Source organism: Hemitrygon akajei, chromosome 12 (genome assembly GCF_048418815.1).
Source record: "Hemitrygon akajei chromosome 12, sHemAka1.3, whole genome shotgun sequence".
Lineage (NCBI taxonomy): Eukaryota > Metazoa > Chordata > Chondrichthyes > Myliobatiformes > Dasyatidae > Hemitrygon > Hemitrygon akajei.
The window spans coordinates 111,492,069-111,518,774 of record NC_133135.1 but is presented as its reverse complement, the minus strand read 5'-3'; the positions used below and the strand labels follow the sequence as shown (position 1 = coordinate 111,518,774).

General features: G+C 43.8%; 1 protein-coding gene across 2 annotated transcripts; it reads left to right on the top strand.

Annotated features, from left to right (window-relative positions):
• The first annotated feature begins 834 nt into the window (after positions 1-834).
• Positions 835-22,085, top strand: h3f3c (H3 histone, family 3C). Of its 2 annotated transcripts, none has more exons than XM_073063850.1 (4): positions 835-950; positions 2,910-3,061; positions 13,860-14,013; positions 21,413-22,085. In XM_073063850.1, the coding sequence occupies exons 2-4, from the start codon at positions 2,934-2,936 to the stop codon at positions 21,539-21,541; spliced, it is 411 nt and encodes a 136-aa protein (XP_072919951.1). In that variant the 5' UTR covers positions 835-950; positions 2,910-2,933; the 3' UTR covers positions 21,542-22,085. The 2 variants fall into 2 exon arrangements, with proteins under 2 accessions (XP_072919951.1, XP_072919952.1); XM_073063851.1 differs by lacking the exon at positions 835-950 and adding an exon at positions 1,749-1,769.
• Positions 22,086-26,706: the final 4,621 nt, after the last annotated feature.

Sequence of the window (26,706 nt, the reverse complement as noted above, 5' to 3'; positions counted from 1 at the left end):
AAAGGACATTCTGAAACTGGAAAGGTTTCAAAGGAGCTTCACAAAAGTGATTCCAGGATTGAAAGGCTTATCGTATGTGAAGCGTTTGATGGCTTTGGGCCTGTACTCACAGGAATCCAGAAGAATGGGGTCGGGGAGGGGGGGGAGAGGCCTATTGAAAGTTGAAAGGCTTGGACAGAGTGGATATGGCAAGGATGTGTCCTACAGTGGGAGAATCTATGACCAGAGGGGACAGCCTCAGGATAGAGGGACATCCATTTATAACAGAGATACAGTGGAATCTGTTAGCTAAAGAGTAGTGAATCTGTGGAATTTGTTGCCACAGGTTGCTCTGGAGGTCAAGTCATTGAGTATATTTAAGGCAAAGGTTGATAGATCCTTGATTGTTCAGAGGGTGAAAGGATATGAGGCGAAGGTAGGAGATTGGGGCTGAGAGAAAAAAAATCACGTGAAATGGCCTAATTCTGCTCCTATAATCTTATGGTTTAAGACTCAAAAAGTAGCTCAATATAGTTGAAGCTTATCAATTTACATTCAGAAAATCAACTAATTTAGGAAATAAACAGGGTGGGGAAGGGTAAAATGACCCAACTTTGGTATGGTTGGCATAAGGAGGAGAAACTGGAGGTGTTTGCAGAGGGGAAGGTTAAAATGAACAAGCTTTCTAACAGTTGATGTAAAGAGGAGAAACTGGAGGTGTTTGACGAGTGAAAAAATAAATAAAACGCGGAGAAAAGCAGGAAAAAGGCAGAGAATGTCAGTGGAGACGGGGGTAGAGTGGTCAAGTTGGCCAAGTTTGGAGCTCTTGGATCCATTGATGCCCTGGGCGCGCGCGGTGCACGCTGGGATTGTCGCCCCGCCGCCGCCATTTTGTCAGTCCCACAGACCGACGGCCCTTTTGTCTGTGTCGGACCCCACTCGCTCGTCTTCGGGCTCTCCCTCCGACAAAGGTAAGCTTTCCCTCGGCCCCGGCCTGCCCGCTTCGCGCCTGGACCCTCCGCTTACCTCTCGCGCCCCACCTCCGCCGCTTTTTAAGACTCTGACTCTGCCCCTGAGGGGGGAACTGTCGAGAAAATTCCAGAAGATGCGAGAGAGAGGAGGGAAAAATCGCCTCGTTCGAATAAAAAACAAGAGGCCTTCGGTGACTGGAGATGGGGGAGTGTGAATAAATGAGCTAAACTGGTAGGAAAATAGCCTGAATTGGCGCGAGATACATCTTCGGTAACTTTAAAGCGTCTCTTGTGCTGTTTCTGAGGTGAACGGGTAGTTATTTAAGGGCTTTGTGGTTTTTATTCGCCGTTTCTTCCCCCTTGACATGGCTTCGCTTTCGCGGCGCCTTCATGTTTCTCGTCCTCGCCTGCGCGCCGGCCAACCGAACTTGAGAAGGAAAACAAACCGTGCCCCACCCCCAACTGCGATTATTCCCCGCCCCTTTCTTCTCCCATTGGCTCCTGCGTCTTTGCTGTTCCTGCGCCGGTTGGACGAAGTAACCTGTCCGTTAGCACTGTTCGGTCCGATTGGAAAAGCAGCGCCGTCAATTAACGGCAAAATGAGTGCGCACGCGCGTCGTTGCGATGTGCCATGGGAGTTGTAGTGTAAATGCTGCGGGACGTCGTCAGTACGCGCAGGCGCCGATATTGCGATGTTTTCTGGAAGTTGTAGTTCATGTTCGGTCCGTGAAATTTGGGAAAAGCTTCAAAGAACTACAAATTCGATTCAGCTGTCATGAGTAATTCCTGCTCCCTATTGGAATTAGCAACAGTAAATAAGTAATTCAATGTTGTTATTAGCTTGTTATTTCATTAGGTCATGTTATTTTGATATCATTATGGAAATGTATACGATCATTCAGTGCGATTGGAAAAAACAGCACTGTGGGATTAGTCCTCTAAGAGCCGAAAGAATGATTTTTGCACCCGAGAGTCCTATAAACAAATCAATCTTTTCCAGCAGATTTGTGTTGGAGTGATTTTTTTTTTGGGGGGGGGGTGGTCATGTGCCAAGTTTGCGTGCCCTTTCTTAGCAGTTTGGCAAGTTGTTTGTAAACCACGGTCAGAGAACGTGTCCTCAAACCATTTACCGCAGATGAGATATTTTATGCCTGGTGTAAGTCAGCGAAATTTAGTAGGGAGATGGATTCTAAAACTGGGCTGCAAATATAAATTTAAACATTAACGTTGTTGTACATTTAAACCCTGTTGTATGTTATTAAAACGCGGGTTCATCAGTAAACGCCATTAGATGTTTCTACCGCGTTTGGATCAGTCTGATAGTAGTAAACCCTTCATTTGCTGGGACTCTCCATTTTGAAACCTTTACAGTCTTTTCCTGAACCGGAAAGTTGTTTCAACGCTCCACTTGATTAATTGACTAATTTTGCCTTAATTCCCATTAGTTTTACAAGTGTATATTGTAAGCATTGTACATTATACATTGCAAACAATGCAAGAGAGGGTATCAATTTTTAGGGAATAGTTCTGCTGTCATATTTTTCTTTATATCGCACCCAAAAAGTCGCAAAGGTTGTTTTGTGTGTGTCTGTTTGACACCAAAAAGACAAACTAAACCAGTGTTTACTCAAAAGGGTAAATTCTTTGCTCAACATCACAAATATTGAACAAATTAACCATTGCCAGCGAGTCAAAGGAGTGGTTTTCGTTCCAGTGACCCAGGGCGCCGTCTGCTGGTTGATCCATCAGCTGTTGAATGTGACACGACGCAAGTTTCGCAGTTTTCCATTTAAAGTTTTGTTTTTACCGATGAGCCACCTTTAACCCAGACTTATAAATCTTGAGTTAGTTCTACTTTTATGTCGCAGTTTCTTCCGACAACGTTGATACTTTCTCAACCTGCCCGGAAGTTTTGTGCTCGTCCTAATCAAGTTGCCCATTTGCCTTCCTCCCTCACAGCAACTTGCGTGAAAGCTCTTCGAAATGGCTCGTACAAAGCAGACAGCTCGCAAATCCACTGGAGGCAAGGCCCCCCGGAAGCAGCTTGCGACCAAAGCAGCCCGCAAGAGCGCGCCTTCCACTGGTGGAGTCAAGAAACCACATCGTTACAGGCAGGTCCTTGCATTCTTTCCGGGTCCCATGCAAATGCAGCGATTAGATTATGAATATGGACGTGGCATAGATCAGGCACCTCTCTCAGACCCTCATCAGGTTTAATGTCACTGGCATGTGTCGTGAAATGTGTTAACTTTGCTGCAGCAGTACAATGCAATACATGACAACTATAAAAAAAACTGAATTATAGTGTGTGTGTGTGTATTGAATTTAAAAAGTAGTGCAAAAGCAGAGATAAAAAGAGTAGTGAGGTAATGTTCATGGGTTCAATGTCCATTCAGAAATCGGATGGCAGAGGGGAAGAAGCTGTTACTGAGTCACTGAGTGTGTGTCTTCAGGCTCCTGTACCTCCTTCTTGATGATAGCAATCAGAAGATGGTGAAGGGGATCATTAATGATGGATGCTGCCTTTCTGAGGCATCGCTCCTTGAAGATGTCCTGGATCTTGGGAAGGGTAGTACCCATGATGGAGCTGACTAATTTGACAACTCTGCAGCTTACTACAATCCAATGCAGCAGCCCATCACCACCCTCCCCCTTTCCAGACGTGATGCAGCCATTGAGAATGATCTCCATAGTATATCTTCAGAAATTTTCGTGTATTTTAGGTGACAAACCAAATCTCCTCGAACTCCTAATGAAGTATAGCTACCATCTTGCCTTTTTTGCAGCTGCATCAATATGTTAAGACCAGGTTAAGTCCTCAGAGATACTGACACCCAGGAACTTGAAATTGCTCACTCTTTCTACTTATGATCCATCTATAAGGACTGGTGTGTGTTCTCTCATCTTAACCTTTCTGAAGTCCATAATCACCTCTTTGGTCTTGTAATGTTAAAGGAGTAACATAAGGGCAGCAACTATAACTTTAAACTTAGATGCATGGGTTGTCAGAATGTAATACCAGGGATATCACCTTCCTTCCTTCCTTTTTAGAAGGTTTCTGAATGGACAATTAACCCATGAACACTACCTCACTATTTCTCTTTTTTTGCCTACTTTTTGCACTATTTACTCAATATATATCTCTTATAATGTATAGTTTTTTATATATGCAATGTACTGTTGCTGCAAAACAATATATTTACAAATATATTGCAAATGTGATATTTACAATATATTAAATTTATTATTTTTTCAAAAAATTATTAATTATTTATTAATTATATTAAGTTATATTAAATCTGATTCTGATTCTAATACATTGCTGGCCAGTCTATCACTTTCCCATGAATAAATCTATTATCAATTATCTAAGAAAGGAAGTGCTGGCATTGGAAGAAGTCCAGAGGAGGTTCATGAGAATTATCCTGGGAATGAAGGGGTTAATGTATGAAGAGCATTTGATGGCTCTGGGCCTATACTCACTGAAGTTTCTAAGAGTGAGAGGGATGTCTTTGAAACCTGGTAAATATTGAAAGGCCTAAAGATAGAGTGGATGTGGAGAGGATGTTTCCTATGGTGGGGGAGTCTAGGACCAGAGGACACAGATACAGTGGATGTGGAGAGGATGTTTCCTATAGTGGGGAGAGTCTAGGACCAGAGGACACAGATAGAGTGGATGTGGAGAGGATGTTTCCTATGGTGGGGAGAGTCTAGGACCAGAGGGCACAGATAGAGTGGATGTGGAGAGGATGTTTCCTATGGTGGGGGAGTCTAGGACCAGAGGACACAGATAGAGTGGATGTGGAGAGGATGTTTCCTATAGTGGGGGAGTCTAGGACCAGAGGGCACAGATAGAGTGGATGTGGAGAGGATGTTTCCTATGGTGGGGGAGTCTAGGACCAGAGGACACAGATACAGTGGATGTGGAGAGGATGTTTCCTATAGTGGGGGAGTCTAGGACCAGAGGGCACAGATAGAGTGGATGTGGAAAGGATGTTTCGTATAGTGGGGGAGTCTAGGACCAGAGGGCACAGATAGAGTGGATGTGGAGAGGATGTTTCCTATAGTGGGGGGAGTCTAAGACCAGAGGACACAGATAGAGTGGATGTGGAGAGGATGTTTCCTATAGTGGGGAAGTCTAGGACCAGAGGACACAGATAGAGTGGATGTGGAGAGGATGTTTCCTATAGAGGGTGAGTCTAGACCAGAGGACACAGCCTCAGAATACAAGGACATTCTTTTAGAACAGAGTAAGGTTTTTTTTAGTCAGACGGTTGAATTCATTGCTATAGACAGCTGCAGAGGCCGCGTTCTGGGTATATTTCAGGCAGTTGTTTGATTCTTGATTAGAAACAGAAAATTTACAGCACATTACTTTGGCTCACAATGTTGTGCCAACCGTGTAACCTACTCTAGAAGCTGCCTGGATTTTCCCTACCGCAGAGCCCTCTATTTTTTTAAGCCTCATGTACCTGTCTAAGATTCTCTTAAAAGACCCTGTTGTATCTGCCTCTACCACTGTCGCTGGCAGTGCATTCCACACACTCACACTCTCTTTGAGGATTCAGAGTAGAACAAAGAAATACAATGAAAATCTACACACAAAGCCTGACAAACAACCAAATAAGTAACAATATAAATATTCTGATGAAGAGTTGCAAACTCAAAATATTTGCTGTACTTTTTACTGCAAAAGCTATTTGAGCTGGTGAGATTTTCCAGTAATTTCTATTAGCAACATGCAAAAGATGTTAGCAGGTCAGGGAGCATCTGTGGAAACGAATAAAAAATCGATGTTTAGGGCTGATACCCTTCTTTAGGGCTGGAAAGGAAGACTCCAGAATAAAAAGGTGGAGGGGGGATGGATGGAAAGGAGAATAGCTGGAAGGTGATCCGTGAAGTCAGGTGGGTGGGAAATGTAAAAGGGCTGGAGAAGAAGGAATCCAATAGGAGAGGACAGTGTCCGTAAGAGAAAAGGAATAAGGAGGGGCATCAGGCAGCGGTGATACGCAGGTGAGAAAAAGAGGTAAGAGGTCAGAGTGCAAATAGAAGAGAGAAGGAATAGGATTAGTAAGAGCGTCAAAGGTTACGGGGAGAAGGCGGGAGAGTGGGGTTGAGAGGGATGATAAATCAGCCCTGATGGAATGGTGGAGCAGACTCATTAGGCCAAATGGCCTAATTCTGCTCCGATGTCTATGGTTTAAAAAGTGAGGTTTTTCAGAACGTTGCTACATGTGTTCTAAGTCACATCAGGTCACTTTCACCCATGAGTCGAGAGTGTGTAGATGAATGTTGACTCCCAGGAAAACAATATTTTCAGTTTTGTATTAAATCTCTTTTCCAATTCTCTCCAGTTATCCACCTCTATCATAACTCCCAACCATTGAGTGCATCACAAGAAACGCTGTTACATGAAAGCAGCATCCATCATCATCAGGAATCCCTACCATCAGCTCTCTTCTTACTGCTGCCATCAGGAAAGATGTACAGGAGCCTTAGAACCCACACTAGGTTCTGGAACAGTTATTACCCCTCAACCACCAGAGTGGATAACTTCACTCACCCCATTATTAAAATGTTCCCATAACACAAGGACTCAATTTCAAGGACTCTTCGTCTCCTGTTCTCATTATTGATTGCTTCTTTATTTATTATTATTGTCTTCTACACTGGTTGAATGCCCTTGTTAGGCGGTCTTTCATTGATTCTGTTGGGGTTTTTATTCTATAGATTTGTTGAGTGTTGCTACAGGAAAATGAAGCTCAGGGTTGTACATGTAAAGTAAGGAAATTTACTTTGAATAAAAAAACACGAAATGCTGGCAGAACTCAGCAGGCCAGACAGCATCAAAGGGAAGAGGTAATAACGACGTTTCGGGCGGAAACCCTTCATCAGGAGTGAAGTAACATGGGATGGTTGAGGGGGGATAAGAAGTGGGGGGGAGGGATAAAGTAGAGAGCTGGGAAGTGATAGGCTGGAGGGAAATGGGCTGGGGGAAGGTGGAGAATTAATGGGAAATAAAAGAGAAAGAAAGGTAGGGCTGGGGGGAGATTATAGTGAGGGGGGGAAAAGAGAGAGAAAGAGAACCAGACTAAAATAATAGATAGGGATGGGGGTAAGGGTGGGGGGCAGAGGTATCTACGGAGGTCAGTGAGTTGGATGTTCATGCTGGCAGGAAGGAGGCTACCTAGGCAGGAGATAAGTTATTGCTCCATCGACCTGCGTGTGGCCTCATCTTGACGGTAGAGGAGGCCATGGACAGACATGTCAGAGTGGGAGTGGTCTGTGGAATTGAAGTGTGTGGCCACAGGGAGATCCCGCCACTGCCGGAGGACTGAGCGCAGGTGTTCGGCGAAACGGTCTCCCAGTCTGCGGCGGGTCTCCCCAATGTATAAATGGCCACATCGGGAGCACCGGATACAGTATATCACCCCAGCTGACTCGCAGGTGAAGTGGTGCCTCACCTGAAAGGACTGTCTGGGGCCTGGGATGGTGGTGAGGGATGAAGTGTGGGGGCAGGTGTAGCACTTCTTCCGTTTGCAGGGATGAGTGCCCGGAGGGAGGTCGGTGGGGAGGGATGGGGGGGGGATGAATGGATAAGGGAGTCGCGTAGGGAGCGATCCCTGCGGACCACTCCCACTCCGACATGTCTGTCCATGGCCTTCTCTACCGTCAAGATGAGGCCACACGCAGGTCGATGGAGCAATACCTTATCGCCCACCTAGGCAGCCTCCTTCCTGCCGGCATGAACATCCAACTCACTGACCTCCGTTGTTACCCCTTACCCCCATCCCTATCTATTATTTTAGTCTGGTTCTCTTTCTCTCCCCTCACTATAATCTACTCCCAGCCCTACCTTTCTTTCTCTTTTATTTCCCATAATTCTCCACCTTCCCCCTAGCCCATTTCCCTCCAGCCTATCACTTCCCAGCTCTCTACTTTATCCCTCCCCCCACTTCTTATCCCCCCTCGACCATCCCATGTTACTTCACTCCTGATGAAGGGTTTCCGCCCAAAACGTCGTTATTACCTCCTCCCATTGATGCTGTCTGGCCTGCTGAGTTCTGCCAGCATTTCGTGTTTTTTTATTCAAAGTAAATTTGAAGACCTTCTGTCTTCAAATTTGACCTACCGAAATGAACCACTTCACACTTATCTGGGTTGAACTTCATCTGCCAGTTCTCAGCCCAGTTCTGCATCCTATCGATGTCTCGCTGTAACCTCTGACAACCCTCCAGACTATCCACAACACCCCCAACCTTTGTGTCATCAGCAAACTTACTAACCCACCCTTCTACTTCTTCATCCAGGTCATTTATAAAAATCACAAAGAGGAGGGGTCCTAGAACAGATCCCTGCAGAACACCACTGGTCACTGACCTTCATGTAGGATACGCAACCACCCTTTGCTTTCTGTGGCAAACCAATTCTGGATCCACAAAGCAAGGTCTCCTTGGATCCCATGCCTTTACTTTCTGAATGAGCCTTGCATGAAATCCATATATACTACATCCACTACTGTACTTTTACCAATGTGTTGTTACATCCTCAAAGAATTCAATCGGGCTCTTAAGGGCTTGACAAAGCCATGCTGACTATCCCTAATTAGATTATGTCTCTCCAAATGCTCATAAATCCTGCCTCTCAGGATCTTCTCCAACAACTTGTCCACCACTGAAGTGAGACTCACTGGTCTATAATTTCCTGAATTACCTCTACTCCCTTTCTTGAACAAGGGAACAACATTTTCAACCTTCCATTCCTCTGGTACTTCTCTTATTCCTATTGAGGATGCAGAGATCATTGGCAGAGGCTCAGCAATCTTCTGCCTCACTTCCCACAGTAGCCTGGGTATATCTCATCCGGTCCTGGTGACTTATCTAACAATACCTTTCAAAAGCTCCAGCACTTCCTCTAAATGTCTATACACTCAAACACTTTATTCCACTGTAAGTCATCCCCACAATTGCCAAGGTCCTTTTCACTGGTGAATACTGAAGTACCTATTTGGTCCTATTCTCACACCTTGCTCTTCACATACTTGTACAATGCCTTGGGGTTTTCTTCTAGCTTCCCTAATTTCATTTTTAAGCTCCTTCCTGGCACCCTTGTAATTTTCTAGAGCTCTAACAGTACCTAGTTTCTTGAACTTTCCCTAAGCTTTTCTTCTTAACTAAATTTTCTACATTCTTTGTACATCGTGGTTCTTTTACCCTACCATTCTTTCCTGCCTCAATGGAACATACCTATGCAGAATGCCATGCAAATGGTCCCTGAATACTTGTCACATTTTTGCCGTGCATTTCCCTGAGAGCATCTGCTCTCAATTTATGTTCCCAAGTTCTTGCCTAATAGCATTATATTTCCCCCTACCCCAATTAAATGTTTTCCGAAATTGTCTGCTCCTATCCCTCTCCAGTGCTATGATAGGAGTTAGAGTTGTAATTACTACCTCCAAAATGCTCCCCCATCGAGATCAAGTACAGCCTCTCCTCTCGCAGGCTTATCTGCATACTGCTTTAGGAAACTTTCCTGAACACACCTAACAAACTCCATCCCATCTAAACCCCTTTCCAGTCAATATTAGTAAAAGTTAAAATCACCCATTACAACAACCCTATTATTGCACCATTCCAGAATCTGCTTCCGTATCTGTTACTTGATGCCTCTGTTACTGTTGGAGGGTGTACAAAAAAAAGCACCCAATACCTCCCTTCCTGTTCCTGACTGCCATTTACAATGACTCAGTAGACTATCCCTCCATGACTTCCTCCTTTTCTACAGCCCTGATACAATCCCTGATTAGCAATGACGTAGCCCCACCTCTTTTATCTCCCTCCCTGTCCTTCTTGAAACATCTAAAGCCCGGCACACTCAGCAGCCATTCTTGCCCCTGAGACATCCAAGTCTCTGTAATGACCACAACTCATTGTTCCACGTACTGATCCACACAAAATTCATCTGTCTTGTTTATGATACTCCTTGCCTTAAATAGATACATCTCAAACCATCGGGCTCTACATGTGCACCAATGGCTCCATCCTCTACCTCTTCACTTTCAAAGGAACAGTATGATCTCAGTGTTGGGAATTCTTGAAGAAGTTTTAGAAGGGTTGAACAAGTTAGGTCTTTATTCTTTGGAGCGTAGAAGGTTGAGGGGGGACAGAAATATTTAAAATTATGAGGGGGATAGATAGAGTTGACGTGGATAGACTTTTTCCATTGAGAGTAAGGGAGATTCAAACAAGACGACATGAGTTGAGAGTTAAGGGGCAAAAGTTTAGGGGTAACACGAGGGGGAACTTCTTTACTCAGAGTGGTAGCTGTGTGGAACGAGCTTTCAGTAGAAGTGATAGAGTCAGGTTCAATTTTGTCATTTAAAAAAAATTGGATGGGTATATGGACAGGAAAGGAATGGAGGGTTATGGGCTGAGTGCAGGTCGGTGGGACTAGGTGAGAGTAAGCGTTCGGCACGGACTAGAAAGGCAAGATGGCCTGTTTCCGTGCTGTAATTGTTATATGGTTGTATTATTTTTTTATTGAGAGATACAGTGCAGAGCAGGTCCTTCTGCCACCCAACAACCCACTGATTTGACCCTAGCCTAATCATGGGACAATTTACAATGACCTATTAACCTCCTAACCCATACATCTCTTGACTGCGGGAGGAAACCGGAGCACCCAGAGGAAGCCCATGTGCTTCATGGGAGGGATGTACAAACTTTCTAACAGAGGATGCCGGAATTGAACTCTGAACTCCAGTGTCTGAACTGTAATAGTATCGCGCTAACCGCTACAGTATCGGTTTTCTTTCTTGCTTGAAAATTTGTTGGTTTACAGTTCCACACACTGATTGTCTTTTCATGTTGTTAAGTAGCTGCAGCCAACTCAAAGTAAATTTATTATCAAAGTACATATATGTCATCATATACAACCCTGGGATTCTTTTTTGCAGACATTCACTGCAGAACAGAGAAATAGAATACAATCAGTGAAAAACTACGCGCAAAGACTGACCAGCAACCACTGTGCAAATGAAGACAAACTACAAATACAAAAAAAAGTAAATAAATAATAGTGAGAACATGAATTGTAAAGTCATTGAAAATGAATCCCTAGGTTGTGATCAGTGATCAGTTCAGTGTGGTGGTGGGTAAAGTTATCCAGCAATAGAACATATAGAGTATAGAATAGTACAGCACAGTACAGGCCCTTCAGCCCACAGTGTTGTGCTGACCCTTAAACCCTGCCTCCCATATAACCCCCCCCACCTTAAATTCCTCCATATACCTGTCTAGTAGTCTCTTAAATTTCACTAGTGTATCTGCCTCCACCACTGACTCAGGCAGTGCATTCCACGCGCCAACCACTCTCTAAGCAAAAAAACCTTCCTCTAATATCCCCCTTGAACTTTCCACCCCACACCTTAAAGCCATGTCCTCTTGTAGTGAGCAGTGGTGCCCTGGGGAAGAGGTGCTGGCTGTCACTCTATCTATTCCTCTTAATATCTTGTACACCTCTGTCATGTCTCCTCTCATCCTCCTCCTCACCAGAGAGTAAAGCCCTAGCTCCCTTAATCTCTGATCATAATGCATACTCTCTAAACCAGGCAGCATCCTGGTAAATCTCCTCTGTACCCTTTCCAATGCTTCCACATCCTTCCTATAGTGAGGCGACCAGAACTGGACACAGTACTCCAAGTGTGGCCTAACCAGAGTTTTATAGAGCTGCATCATTACCTCGCAACTCTTAAACTCTATCCCTCGACTTAAGAAAGCTAACACCCCATAAGCTTTCTACCCTATCTACCTGTGAGGCAACTTTCAGGGATCTGTGGACATATATTCAGCAATAGGTCATAGCTCATGACTAATTTCTAGAGACCAACTTCTGCCTCGATTCATTGTCCAATCATGTATATCCGTCTTCCTCAGAGCACCTGATGAAGCAAAGTTTTTGTAAAATCAAAAAGGACCTGCTGGAGTTTTTAAAAATACTCTGTATTATGCAAGCCATTCTGTCAGCTAAAGAAGTATTTAGGCTAACTCCACTTTACAGCTCTCAGTCTCTTTCCTTGTAAGTGTAAAGTGTTCATGCAGAGATCTTTAATCCTCAGGTGAAAACATTATTCTCTAATCCTTCTATGAGTGATGTTAGTCTGTGCCTCCAATTACCGACCTCAAAACATTTTGCAAATTTCAAAGTAAATTTATTTTCAAAGTACACGTATGTCACCATATACAACTCTGAGATTTATTTTCTTGTGGGCATATACAGTAAATCCAAATAACGCGATAGAATTTTTGAAAGTGAGTCCATAAGTTGTAGGAACAGTTCAATAATGGGGTAAGTGAAGTTATTCCCACTGCTTCAAGAGCTAATGGTTGAGGGTTAATAATTGTTCCTGAACCTGGTGGTCTGAATCCTGAGGTACCTGTACCTTCTTCCTGATGGTAGCTGTGTGCAAAGAGCAGAGTCTGGCTGTTGGGGGTCCTTGATGCTGGAAGCTGCTTTCTTGCAACAGCACTCTGTTTAGATGTGCCCAATGGTGAGGAGAGCTTTACCCTTGATGGACTGGGTTGTATCCACTACATTTTATAGGATTTTCCATTCAAGGGAATTGGTGTTTCCATACCAGGCGGTGATTCAACCAATCAATATACTCTCCACTTCACACCTATGGAATTTTGTCAAAGTTTTAGATGCCTTGCTGAATCTTCACTAACTTATAAGGAAGCAGAGGTGCTACTGTGCTTTCTTTGTAATTGCATTTATGTGTTGGGCCCAGGACAGGTCCTCTGAAATTATAACACTGAGGAATTTAAAGTTGCTGACTTCTGGCCCTCTCCACCTCTGAGCCCCTGATGGTTTGTGGACCACCATTTTCTTCCTTCTGAAGTCGATAATCAGCTCCTTGGTCTTGGAGACATTGAGTAGGAGGTGGTTGTTGTGTCACCACTCAACCACATTTTCAATGTCCTGTATGCTGATTTGTCAGCACCATTGATTCGGACCACAGTGGTGTCATCAGCAAACTTGAATACTCTGGTTTCCTCCTCCTACAATCAGTCTACAATCAGTCCTTTGGTTTTGCTGACATTGAGTGAGAGGTTATAGTTGTGGCCACCACTCAGCTAGATGTTTCAATCTCTCCTCTCTATGTTGATTTGTCACTAATTTTGATTCAGCCGATGACAGTGGTGTCATCAGCATGGCATTGGAGCTGTGCTTAGCCACAGTCATAAGTGTAAAGTGAGTAGAGCAGGGGGCTAAGCACACAGCCGTGTGGTGCACCTGTGTTGATGGAGATGTTGTTGCCAATCCAAACTGACTGGGGTCTGCAAGTGAGGAAATCGAAGATCCAGTTGCACAGGTATTGAGGCCAAGGTCATGAAGCTTATCGATTAGTTTTCACAATCAAAAGTTGTAGAGGCAGTATAGAAGTAGTTTTTGGTTGGTTTTGTTTATGTTAAGGAAATGTGAATGATTTTAAAGCTGTTACTAAATGTCTGCACAAGTTGATGAGTTAATTAATTTCCAGAATAAATTCTTAATAGAAGTCCATGCCAAAATCATTTTGGAAACTGCAGAACAAAGCTCTAAAGTTCATCTTGCCTTTACAGGGCTTCCCAACCGGGGGTCCAAGGAGCCCTTGCTTAAAGGTACTGGTTGATGGCATGAAAAAGGTTGGGAACCCCTGCTGTAAAAGCTGCCGAAGCCAGTTATATACTGTGGGAGATTCTTCATGGGTACAAATACAATGGATTGCTGAACTAATAGAGCTGAGAGACCAGGAATTATCCAATTGAATGCCAGTGCAGAATTATGATAATTAGTTGAATGTTTTTCTTGCTGACAGAATGTCCTTACAAATCTTTTAAAGTTAATAGGTAATTTTTCTTCAACTAGGCCTGGGACTGTGGCTTTGCGTGAAATCCGGAGATACCAGAAGTCCACAGAGTTGCTGATCAGGAAGCTTCCCTTCCAGCGTCTGGTGCGTGAAATCGCACAGGACTTCAAAACTGACCTGAGGTTCCAGAGTGCTGCCATTGGGGCTCTGCAGGTGAGCTCTTCAACTCAGTGTCCTGCTGCATCGTCTGCTTCCATGCTGTCCCAGTCTGAAAATCTTTCCCTTTGAATTGCACATTATGGACACTTAACCAACCTGCAAACTGCCTTTTTCAAAATCTCCCTTCTGAAAGCGCTTTATTAAAACAAAAACTTCACAACAACTTAAAGTTTTCTTCACCTAGGTAGTAGGGCCCTCCCAACCCCCTCTACCTATTATCTCAGTTGCTGTGCTGTAGACACTTTAAACCAGCTTTTATGATGCAGCTTATACTAAATATATGCTGGTACACGTAAATGTATATGGTCAATAGAGTTGATCCTTGAGGTGGGGACCCAGGTGTAATCCCTCAGTTTTGCGAAGTAACTCTAAATTTATAAATCAGAGGTTCCCAACCTGGGGTTCACGGACTCCTCGGTTAATCGTAAGGGTTTGTGGCATAAACAAAGGTTAGAACCCCTGTTCTAAATAGGTGTATGTTGGGTAAAGTTACCCCAGGTCCCTTTGCTTCTTGTCAAAATACTCAAAAGAAAGTTCAAGCATGAGGACAGGATTGGGATTAATTATAGTCAAGTAGCTTACCAACATTTATTGAACCCAAATACAAAGATTCCTACTTCGACCTCAACGGAGGGGAAGAATAGCATGTACTATCCTAAATTACAAATGATTGCAGGTGCTGGAAATCTGAAATAACAAACGGAAATCTGTTCGCTTATTTATTGATTGAGATACAGACCCTTCTAGCCCTTTGAGACACGCCACCCAGCAATTCCCTGATTTAATCCTAGTCTAATCACGGGACAATTTGCAATGATCTATTAACCTACTGACCGGTAAGGAGGAAACTGGAGCACCCAGAGGAAACCCATGCAGTCACAGGGAGTGGCAGGTATTAAGCCCAGGTCGCTGGTCCTTTAAAGCGTTGTAGGCTACCATGCCGGCCCAAATTGTGGAACCGTTAAACAAGTTGTGCAGCTTCTGTAGAAAGAAAAGTGGAGATAATGTTTTGTGTTAGTCTTTCATTAAAACTGGGAACGTTAGAAATGAATACACTGTTGACATTTTGGGCTGCTTGTTTAGTCTGCTCCATGGATGCTGCATGAAATGCTGTTCCTCTGGCATTTTATGTGTTTGGCTCTGGATTTCCAGCATCTGCAGAATTTGATGAATCACATGAACTTTTAGGCATTGGAATAGAGTTTGGCCATTTGGCCCATCGAGTCTGCTCCACCATTTACTCATGGCTATTCCTTTTTTTTCCTCCTTCCTCTACCCCACTCCCTGTAACCTTTGATGCTGTGTCCAATCAAGAACCTATCAAGCTGTGCCTTAAATACACCCAACAACCTGGCCTCCACAGTTGCCTTTGGTGATAATTTCCACAAATTCACCAGCCTCTGGCTAAAGAAATTTCTCGGCATCTCTGTTTTAAATGGGCGCCCCTTTAACCTGACGCTGTGCCCTTTTGCTCTAGACTCCCCCTCCATGAGAAACATCCTTTCCACATCTACTCTGCCCAGGCCTTTCAGCATTCGAAAAGTTTTAAAGAGATTCCCCCCCCCCCCCCCCCATCCTTCTAAATTCTGACAAGTACAGACCCAGACCCAAATGTTCCTCGTATGATGACCCTTTCATTTCCAGAGTCATGCTGTGAACCTCCTCTGAACCCTTTCCAATGCCAGCACATCTCTTCTTGGATGAGGAGCCCAGAACTGTTCATGATACTCAGGGCGAGGCCTCACCAGTGCCTTATAATAATTTTTTCAATGATTTTAAGTTCCCTGGCCCCCATGACCTTATTTTCACCATGGACGTTCAGTCCCTATATATCTCCACCCCCCACACCAGGAAGGTCTCAAAGCTGTCCACTTCTTTTTGGATTCCAGACCTAACCAGTTCCCCTCTACTACCACTCTCCTCCGTCTAGCAGAATTAGTTCTTACTCTTAATAATTTTTCCTTTGGCTCCTCCCACTTCCTCCAAACCAAAGGTGTAGCCATGGGCACCCGCATGGGTCCCAGTTATGCCTGCCTTTTTGTTGGCTTTGTGGAACAGTCCATGTTCCAAGCCTATACGGGTATCCGTCCCCCTCTTTTCCTTCGCTGCATCGACGACTGCATTGGCGCTGCCTCCTGCACGCATGCTGAGCTCGTTGACTTCGTTAACTTTGCCTCCAACTTTCACCCTGCCCTCAAATTTACCTGGTCTATTTCTGACACCTCCCTCCCCTTTTTTGATCTTTCTGTCTCCATCTCTGGAGACGGCTTATCTACTGATGTCTACTATAAGCCTACAGACTCTCACAGCTACCTGAACTATTCCTCTTCCCACCCTGTCTCTTGCAAAAATGCTATCTCCTTCTTACAATTCCTCCGTCTCTGCCGCATCTGCTCTCAGGATGAGGCTTTTCATTCCAGGACGAAGGAGATGTCTTCCTTTTTTAAACAAAGGGGCTTCCCTTCTACCATCAATTCTGCTCTCAAATGCATCTCTCCCATTTCCCGCACATCTGCCCTCACCCCATCTGCCCACCACCCCACTCGGGATAGGGTCCCTCTTGTCCTCACCTACCACCCCACCAGCCTCTGGATCCAACGTATAATTCTCCGTAACTTCTGCCACTTCCAACGGGATCCCACTACCAAGCACATCTTCCCCCCCCCCCCCCCCCCCCTTCTGCTTTCCACAGGGATCGCTCCCTACGCGACTCCCTTGTCCATTCATCCCCCCATCCCTTCCCACTGATCTCCCTCCTGGCACTTATCCTTGCAAGTGGAACAAGTGCTAGACCTGCCCTTACACTTCCTCCCTCACCACCATTCAGGGCCCCAGACAGTCCTTCCAGGTGAGACGTCACTTCACCTGTGAGTCGGCTGGTGTGATATACTGCGTCCGGTGCTCCCAGTGTGGCCTTTTATATATTGGTGAGACCAGACGCAGACTGGGAGACCGTTTCGCTGAACGCCTATGCTCTGTCCGCCAGAGAAAGCAGGATCTCCCAGTGGCCACACATTTTAATTCCACGTCCCATTCCCATTCTGATATGTCTATCCATGGCCTCCTCTACTGTCAAGATGAAGCCACACTCAGGTTGGAGGAACAACATCTTATATACCGGCTGGGTAGCCGCCAACCTGATGGCATGAACATTGACTTCTCTAACTTCCGTTAATGCCCCTCCTCCCCTTCTTACCCCATCCCTGATATTTTGTTTTTTTTTGTTTTTTCCCCTCTCCCTTTTGTTTTTCGCTCTCTGCCCATCACTCTGCCTGTTCTCCATCTCCCTCTGGTGTTCCCCTCCCCCTTTCTTTCTCCCTAGGCCTCCCGTCCCATGATCCTTTCCCTTCTCCAGCTCTGTATCCCTTTTGCTAATCACCTTTCTGGCTCTCAGCTTCACCCCACCCCCTCCAGTCTTCTATCATTTCGCATTTCCCCCTCCCCCACTACTTTCAAATCTCTTACTATCTTTCCTTTCAGTTAGTCCTGACGAAGGGTCTCGGCCCGAAACATCAACAGTGCTTCTCCCTATAGATGCTGCCTGGCCTTCTGCATTCCACCAGCATTTTGTGTGTGTTGCTTGAATTTCCAGCGTCTGCAGATTTCCTCGTGTTAGCCTTATAATACCTCAGCATCACAACCCCGCTCTTATATTTTAGACCTCTTGAAATGAATGCTAACGTTACACTCTGCCTGCAAGTTAACCTTTAGGGTGTTCTGCACAAGGACTCACAAGTCCCTTTGTATCTCAGATTTTTGGTTTTTCTCCGCATTTAGAAAATAGATTGCACGTTTATTTCTACCATGACCGTGCATTTTCCAACATTGTATTTCATTTGCCACTTTCATGCCCATTCTTCTAATCTGTCTATATCCTTCTGCAGCCTACCTATTTCTTCAACACTACCTGCCCCTCCACCAATCTTCATATCATCTATAAACTTGGCACAAAGCCATCTATTTCATCATCTAAGAACTTCATATTTGTTACCCATCCTTAGTTACACTGAGATATTGTTGAATCCTGATACTTTTGTGATCCAAAGATCAAGAATGAGGCATAATACTTGTTGCCTACAGCCATTTTATTAAATGTACAAGAATGGGAAATGAACGAGAGAGGTGAGAAAACAAAGGGAAAAAGCAGTTGTGATTATCTCATACAAAAATTCTGGTAATAATTTACTTTCTGTCCATTACCCTGCTGTCCTTTAGGGCAGCAGTGAGGGTCCTCCGTCTCTGGGGGTGTTCAGGGCTTCCTTCAGCATGTCAGTAGCTTCCTCTCGGTTTTCACTCCTGTCAGTCATGCAAGTCCTGGGTGGAGACTCAGGAATACAGTCACACTCAGATGTAGAAGCATTCTTCATTGCTGTCTCCGAAATTTGACCAGTTAGGGTTGTTAACCTTGAGCTGCGGGACTGACCGATGGACCACTCTTGGTCTGGGCCTCTACCCTTTGACCTCTCTTCCAAGGGCCAAAGTATAAAGCCCTGACTCCAGCCAACATCACTCTCTGGGTCATTGAAGCACGCAAGCCTTCAAACCATGACAACGTTGTGGTCCTCTTGGAGGCCCAGTGATAACAATTAACCTATAAAATAGCGAGATTCAAGTGGTGTGACACCTGCTACTGAAAATTAAAGTTTCTTGAAAAATACAGAAGCAGCTACTGTAATTGCTAGAAAATTCATTGAACACTTACGTGTATGTATATAGGTGATTATATAAAATTACAAACAAGCATAGAAAATTACAAACACTCCAATCCAACAGTATTAAGAGGTAACTATCCAGTGTGTGATCACGTCACACACAGTTTGGAAGATTCCTTTTTAAATAACATATGGATCAATTGCAAGGTTGTGTTGTAATTGTATTTGCTCCCAAATCTCCCTTTTGGTTTAAATGTTTTGTGAATACACTCGGCCCTTCTTATCCGTGAGTTCCGCATGCGCAAATTCAACCAACTGCGAATTGAGAAAACCCGGAAGTGCTCTTCCAGCACTTGTTACTCGAGCATGTATAGACTTTTTTTTCTTGTCATTATTCCCTAAACAACGCAGTATTATAACTATTTACATAGCATTTACATCGTATTAGGTATTATAAGTAATCTAGAGATGATTTAAAGTATACAGGAGGATGTGCGTAGGTTATCGTGGATCAGGATCGAACAAAACCGGAAGTTCTCTTACTAAGTAAGTCAGAGCAGGTACATCCGGTATTATTTAGCGTCAGTTAGTCAAACATTTGTCTTAGTATATAGTATATACTTTACCTTTCTATGCATATAAAACACTTAAGAAACGTATGTATTTCAATAATTAAACCACTGCATTGCTTAGTAATAATTGTAGCTTTCATCGGGGCGGGGCCTTTCTCACTTTATCCTTTAAAATTGTTCCGATCTTTGACCGACGGTAGCCTAACGCTTTTCCAATGATCAATGGCGTTTCACCTCTATCCGATCGTTTTATTATTTCCACTTTATTTTCATTCGCGATCGTGATTATTTTCATAAACGGAAACACTGCGGATTCAGAGCTCTGCCGGGTCCTAAAGACCACCACACTGTGATAGGTTAAATAAAGTCCAGGGTTCAGCTGGGTCCTAAAGTCGACCACAGTGAGACTGGTTAAATAAGGGACTTGAGCATCCGTGTTTTTTGGTATCCGCGGGGGATCCCAGAAGCAATCCCTCGCAGATAAGGAGGGCCGACTGTACTTCAATAATAAATTTTACTTTGAATTTTTGAAGAAACTGCATTTACAGGGGTACTAGAAAGTTTGTGAACCCTGTAGAATTTTCTCTATTTCTACATAAGTATGACCTAAAGTGTGATCAGATCTTCATGTAAGTCCTAAAATTAGATAAAGAGAACCAATTAAATAAATAACACAAAAAAATTACTTTTGTTCATTTATTTCTTGAGAAAAATGATCTTGTATTTGTTGGGAAAATGTGTGAAACTCTGTGGTAACACACAAAATGCTGAAGGAACTCAGGCAGCATTTATAGCTAAGAGTACAGTCGACATTTTGGACTAAGACCCTTCAGCAGGACTGGAGGGAAAAAAAGATGAGGAGTAGATTTAAAAGGTGGGGGGTGGTTAGAGAGAAACATAAGATGATGGGTGAAACCGGGAGAGGGAGGGATGAGGTAAAGAGCTGGGAATTTGATTGATGGAAGGGAAGATACAGGGTTGGAGAAGGAGGAATCTAACAGGAGAAGACAGAAGGCCATGGAAGAAAGAAAATGGAGGAGCACTAGAGGGAGGCAATGGGCAGACAAGGAGATGAGATGAGAGGGAAAAAGGGATGGGGAATGGTGAAGGAGAGTAGAGGGGCAATTACTGGAAGTTGGAGAAATTGATGTTCATACCATCAGGTTGGGGGCTATCCAGGCAGAATATAAGGTGTTTTCCTCCAACCTGAGTGTGGTCTCATCGCAACAGTAGGGGAGGCCATGGATTGACAAGTTGGAATGGGGATGGGAAGTGGAATTAAAAGGGAGATCCCACTTCTTTTGGTGGGCAGAGCATGGGTGCTCAGTGAAGCAGTCTCCCAATCTATGTTGGGTCTCATCAATATACAGGAGGCCATACCAGGAGCGCCAGATACAGTATATAGCCCCAACAAACTCACAGGTGAAGTAGTGCCTCACCTGGAAGGACTGTTTGGGACTCTGATGGTACTGAGGGGGGAGGTGGAGAGGCAGGTGTAGCACTTGTTCTGCTTGCAAGGGTAAGTGCCAGGACGGAGATCGGTGGGGAGGGAACCTCTGTGGTAATGCCTTCTACAAAAGCTATTTGGAACCTGGTGGTGTGTGGTCACTATCACCGTACCCCCTCTTATAAAAGTTAAAGTAAATGTTATCAAAGTACATCTATGTCACTATATACTACCCTAAGATTCACTTTTCTGCGGGAATAGTCAGCAAATCTAAGGAATAGTAACTATAACAATCGATGAAAGATCAACCAGAGTGCAGAAGACGAACAAGCTGTGCAAATGCAAATATAAGTAAAAAGCATTAAATAACAAGAACATGAGATAACAAAATAAAGAGTTCTTAAAAGTGATTTTTAGATTGTAGGAACATTTCAATAGATGGGGTGTGAGTGTAGTTATCCCCTTTTGTTCAAGAGCCTGATGGTTGAGGGTAGTAACTGTTCTTGAACCTGGTGTTGTGAGTCCTGAGGCTCTTGTACCTTCTACCTGATGGCAGCCATTGAAAAGAGAGCATGACCTGGGTGGTGAGGATCTCTGATGATGGTGTACTGAAGTAAGTGGTGTGTGTATAATTGTGGGTGGAGCTGTGGGGCTGGATAGAGGGGTTAAACCATGTGATTAAAAGCAACAGAGCACCTACTTTCCTCTCTTTGTCTCTGCAGGAAGCCAGTGAGGCATACCTGGTTGGTCTGTTTGAGGACACCAACCTGTGTGCTATCCATGCCAAACGCGTTACTATTATGCCGAAGGACATACAGCTGGCCCGCCGTATCCGAGGGGAGCGTGCTTAAAAACGAAAGACAAAAAGAAAAATCATGTTTTACCGTGGGTCTTCTGTATTATTAGTAAAGGCTATCTTTTTTTCCTTATTCATAGTAGGCTACATCATCTGAGCATATAATCTTGATTGTTTCAAAAAAGAGGTCTAGGTCTCCTGTATTTGTATGTCCCAAAAAAATACTTTGTTGAAATGTTCACTAACTTTCAGTGGTGTTTTTTGTAAAATTCGTTTTTCATACCAGCAAGCAATTAAAAAAGGGAGAATTTATACAATACAAGGTTTTGTAACAAAACCCAATTTACAACTCAGTACAGCGGGCAGGGAATCACATAGACCTGCTTTCTATCAGCAATCTGTAAGATATTCATACAGATCACTATGCATTTTTGTGTGTGTTTTTTTCACTTATATTTGATAATTCTGCATTCTAGGGATAGGCATATTGATTTTTTTTTCCTGTTTCAATATTACGTGTCACAAAATGTTTGATTTTGATCTTTGTAATTTCAAAATTTTCCCATGAAAAATAATATTAAATAGATACAGAAAAAGAAGTTCAGGATGTGTGCTTTTCTATACTGCTTCTAGTCCAAGTTTCTGGGAGTCACCTAAACTGGTGTGTGCTTTTGAGTTTACCATTCCAGATTTATGTTTTTCAACGTTCACTCTCTGCCTCCAAGTAGGGTCCTAAAGAGATTCCTGCCGCTGTCTGTAAGGAGTTTTTAACTTTCTCCCCATGACCGCGTGTTACCTCACGCATCCCAAAGATGTGTTAGTAGCTTATTTGGGTGCCACGACTCGTTGGACTGGAAGGCATGTTACTGTGCTGTATCTTTAAATAAACTAAACACATAAAGGATGTTGGATCTAATCACTATAAACCACCCACCTACACGTATTCCACATTAATTCCATTCTTTATTTACACATTCTCATAAACCCCTGATTCTATCCAATTTTTTTTTCCAAAGATTAGCTTTATTTGACACATGTATATTGGAATATAGAGTGAAATTTGTTATTTGTGACTGGTAACTCGCTTACCTTAACCCACATACCTTTGGAATGTGTGAGCAAACCAGAGCACCTGGAAAAAGCCCACATGGTAACAGAGAACATACAAACTCATCACAGACAGCGACAGGAATTTAACCCAGATCTTCCGATCTTTGTCACTGTAAAGCATTGTGCTAACCATTATGCTATAGTGCTGTGCTTTAGGAAATGTAGAGACTGAGATGTGGGAATCATGGTGCCGCAGCATTCAGCGTGACCGTTACAGCTCACATTCCAGAGTTCCGAGTTCAGTTCTGGCGTTGTTCTGTAAGAAGACTCTGTAGAATGCACAGATTTTCTGAGTGCTCTGGTTTCCTCCCACAGTCCAAAGATGTACTGGGGAGGTTGATTAGTCACTGTAAATTGCCCCGTGATTAAGGTAGGGTTAATCGGGCTTGTGGGGTTGCTGGGGCAGTGTGGCGCAGAAGGCCGGAAGGACCTACTCTGTGGTGTATCACTAAATCAGATAGAGCGCTGAAGGAACTCAGTGGGTCAAGCAGTATCTAGGGAGGCAATTAGTATTCTGTACAATGGTGGCATGGGTATGTATTCTGACAAAATACTCCTTTTGGGCCACTACCTCAGCTCAAAGGGTCAGGATAGTTAGCTTAGTATTCCTACCTGTCAAAATGGGCAAGGCAGCAGCTATATTTCGTGAGGAATCTGGTTTGGCACCTAAAATGCTCAAAATTCTATAGATGCACCATGGAAAGCATTCTGATTGGGTACTTCACTCTCTGCTTTGGGGGGCACTGCACAGAATTGAAGTAAGTTAAGTCAGTTCCATCATGGCACTACCCTCTCTAGGATCCAAGACATCTTCAAGGAGCTATGCCTCAGAAAGGTGGTGGCCATCAGTAAGAACCTCCACCACCCAGGACATGTCCTCTTACAACTGTCAGGGAGTGGATACAGGAGCCTGAAGGCACACACTCATTGATTCAGGAACAGCTTCTTCCCCTCTGTATCGATTTCTAAATGGACATTGAACCCATGAATACTACCTTGCTACTTTTTTTGATTTATTTCTGTTTTTGCAGTACTTATTTTAACTATTTAATACACATGTACTATATATACTTACTGTCATTCAGTTTTTTGTCTATATTATTGCATTGTACTGCTGCCACAAAGTTAACAAATTTCACAACACGTGCTGATGATTTTGATTCTGATTCTTACAGCTTCAGTTTCAGACCAGAGCTTAAGCAGGTCTGTTTGAGCAGCTCAGGTTTGAGATTGTTATATTCATGGTAATGGCTGGGCATAGAAGAGACTATAAGTACTCACACTTTGAAATCAAGTCAAGTTTATTGTTCTTTTAACTATATACATGTTATATGAGATAATGTTTCTCCAGACCAGGGTGTTAAGACACATAAAACACACAATAACTTAGGAAAGTAAGAATTAAATCTACAAATGAATTATGCATAAATATACAAAGTAAAGTGCATAGATTAAATATTGTAGGGTACAGTACAAATTATCTGGTGACTTCAAATGTGTTGCGGCAGGAAATTCAGAAGCCTAATGGCTTGAGGGAAGAAGCTGTTTCCCATCCTGACTGTTCTTGTTTTTATGCATCGGAGTCTTCTGCCTGATGGTAGAAAGTCAAAGAGGATGCTCGATGGATGGGTGGGATCCTTGGTAACACTAAGGGCCCTGCGTACACAGCACTCCTGATAAATGTTGCCAATGGATGGTAGGGAGACCACTACGATCCTCTCAGTCATTCTCACGGACTGTAGGGTGCTTCTGGTTCCATACCAGATGGAGATGCAACTTGTCAGGCTGCTCTCAATAGTGCTCCTGTAGCAGGTGTGGGGGTGGGTGAAGGGAGCCTCGCTTGCCTCAATCTCCTCAGGATGTGGAGGCGTTGCTGTGCCTTCTGTTCAGGAAGGTGACTCAGACCTGAAACATTTTCTCTTTCCACAGAAGCTGCTTGAACTGGTGAGTGTTTCCGGCAGTTTTCTAGTGTTATTTCAGATTTCAAGCTGGTTAATTTTTTTCTCTTCTCATTTACGCACAGTAAAACTGAATATTCACTGTCCAATTTTTCAAACTTTCCTATGTTTGGGTATCTTCTCTGAAGCATCAGAGGTTGAGGGGAGATCTGATAAGAGGTTTACAAGATTATGAGAGGCATAGAGTGGACAGAGAGTATCTGTTTCCCAGGGTTGAAATGTCTAATACCAGAGGGCATGCATTGAGGGTGAGAGGGGGTAGGTTCAAGGGGGATGTGAGGGGTAAGTTTTTTACTCAGAGAGTGGTGGATGCCTGGAATGCGCTGCCTGGTACAGTGGTAGAGGCAAATATATTAGGGGCTTTTAAGAGACGTTTGCATAGGCTCATGAATGTAAGGAAGATGGAGGGATATGGACATGGAGTTGAGAGGAGGGATTAGTGTTTCTGATTTGCTTTTTAGCTGGTTTGGCACAACATTGTGGGCTGAATGGCCTGTTCCTGTGCTGTACTCTTCTGTGCTCTATCTCACTCACCCTAGTTCTGTTTCCTGCACTCATTTTAAAATTACCAAGATTCTTGATTTCATGTGACCTCTTCACACTCAGGGTCCCATTTCAACACTTCCTTCAAGTTCACTGAGTCCATTAGAGCATCTGAGAGAGATTACAAATGCTCAGATCTGGAGTGCAAACAAAAAACCTGCTGGAGGAACTTAGGTCTGGCTCAACTGTGAAGGGAAATTGAAAATCCATATTTTCAGGACCCTTCATCTCGACTGAGATTAGGAGCTTATTATACTGCTTTGGGTTCAGTTCTGCTGCTGGCTGCAAAGAGTAGAGGGCAGGACGGTAATAAGTTCAATTCTGCCACTCTAAGAAGTTTATATATTCTCCCACGTTCCAAAGACGTATGGGTTAGTAGTTTAATTTATCACATGGGGCGGCAGAGGCTCGTTGTGCAGGAAAGGCCTGTTACCATCCTGTATCTAGTGTTGTAATACGGGTAATAGAGCACTACAGTGCAGAAAAAGGCCTTTTAGCCCATCCATCCAGTCTGTGCATAACTTATTTTGCCTAGTCCCATCAACCCGCATCTGGGTCATAGACTTACAGACATATGGATCATACTTCTCCCATCCATGTACTTATCCAAACTTCTGTTAAAGCTAAGGTTGGTAAGTTCTTGATTCGTAAGGATGTTGAAGTTTACATATCACAAAGGTTGGGGGTGTTATGGATAGTGTGGAGGGCTGTCAGAGTTTACAGCGGGACATCGATAGGATGCAAAAATAGGTTGAGAAGTGGCAGATGGAGTTAACCCAGAAAAGTGTGAGGTGGTTCATTTTGGTAAGTCAAATATGGTGGCAGAATATAGTATTAATGGTAAGACTCTTGGCAGTGTGGAGGATCAGAGGGACCTTGGGGTTGGAGTCCATAGGACACTCAAAGCTGCTGCTCAGGTTGACTCTGGTTAAGAAGGCATAAGGTGTATTGGCCATCAACTATGGAATTGAGTTCAAAAGCCGAGTGGTAATGTTACAGCTATATAGGACCCTGGTCAAACCCCATTTGGAGTACTGTGCTCCGTTCTGGTCACCTCACTGCAGGAAGGATATGGAAACCATAGAAAGGGTGCAGAGGAGATTTACAAGGATATTGCCTGAATTGGGGAGCATGCCTTATGAGAATAACTTGAGTGAACTCGGCCTTTTCTCGGAGCAACGGAGGATGAGGTGACCTGATAGAGGTGTATAAGATAATGAGAGGGATTGATCATGTGGTTAGTCAGAGGCTTTTTCCCAGGGCTGAAATGGCTAACACAAGAGGGCACAGTTTTAAGGTGCTTGGAAGTAGGTACAGAGGAGATGTCAGGAGTAAGTTTTTTTTACACAGAGAATGGTGAGTGGGTGGAATGAGCTGCCAGCGACGGTGGTAGAGGCGGATACAAAAGACTCCTGGATAGGTACATGGAGCTTAGAAAAATAGAGGGCTATGGGTAACCCTATGTAATTTCTAAGTAAGTACATGTTGGGCACAGCTTTGTGGGCCGAAGGGCCTGTACTGTGCTGTGGGGTTTCTATGTTTCATCATTACATGACAGAAACCTTTGCAATATTTCTTAAGTGTAGAAATGCTGCTCTTTTCACTTTAT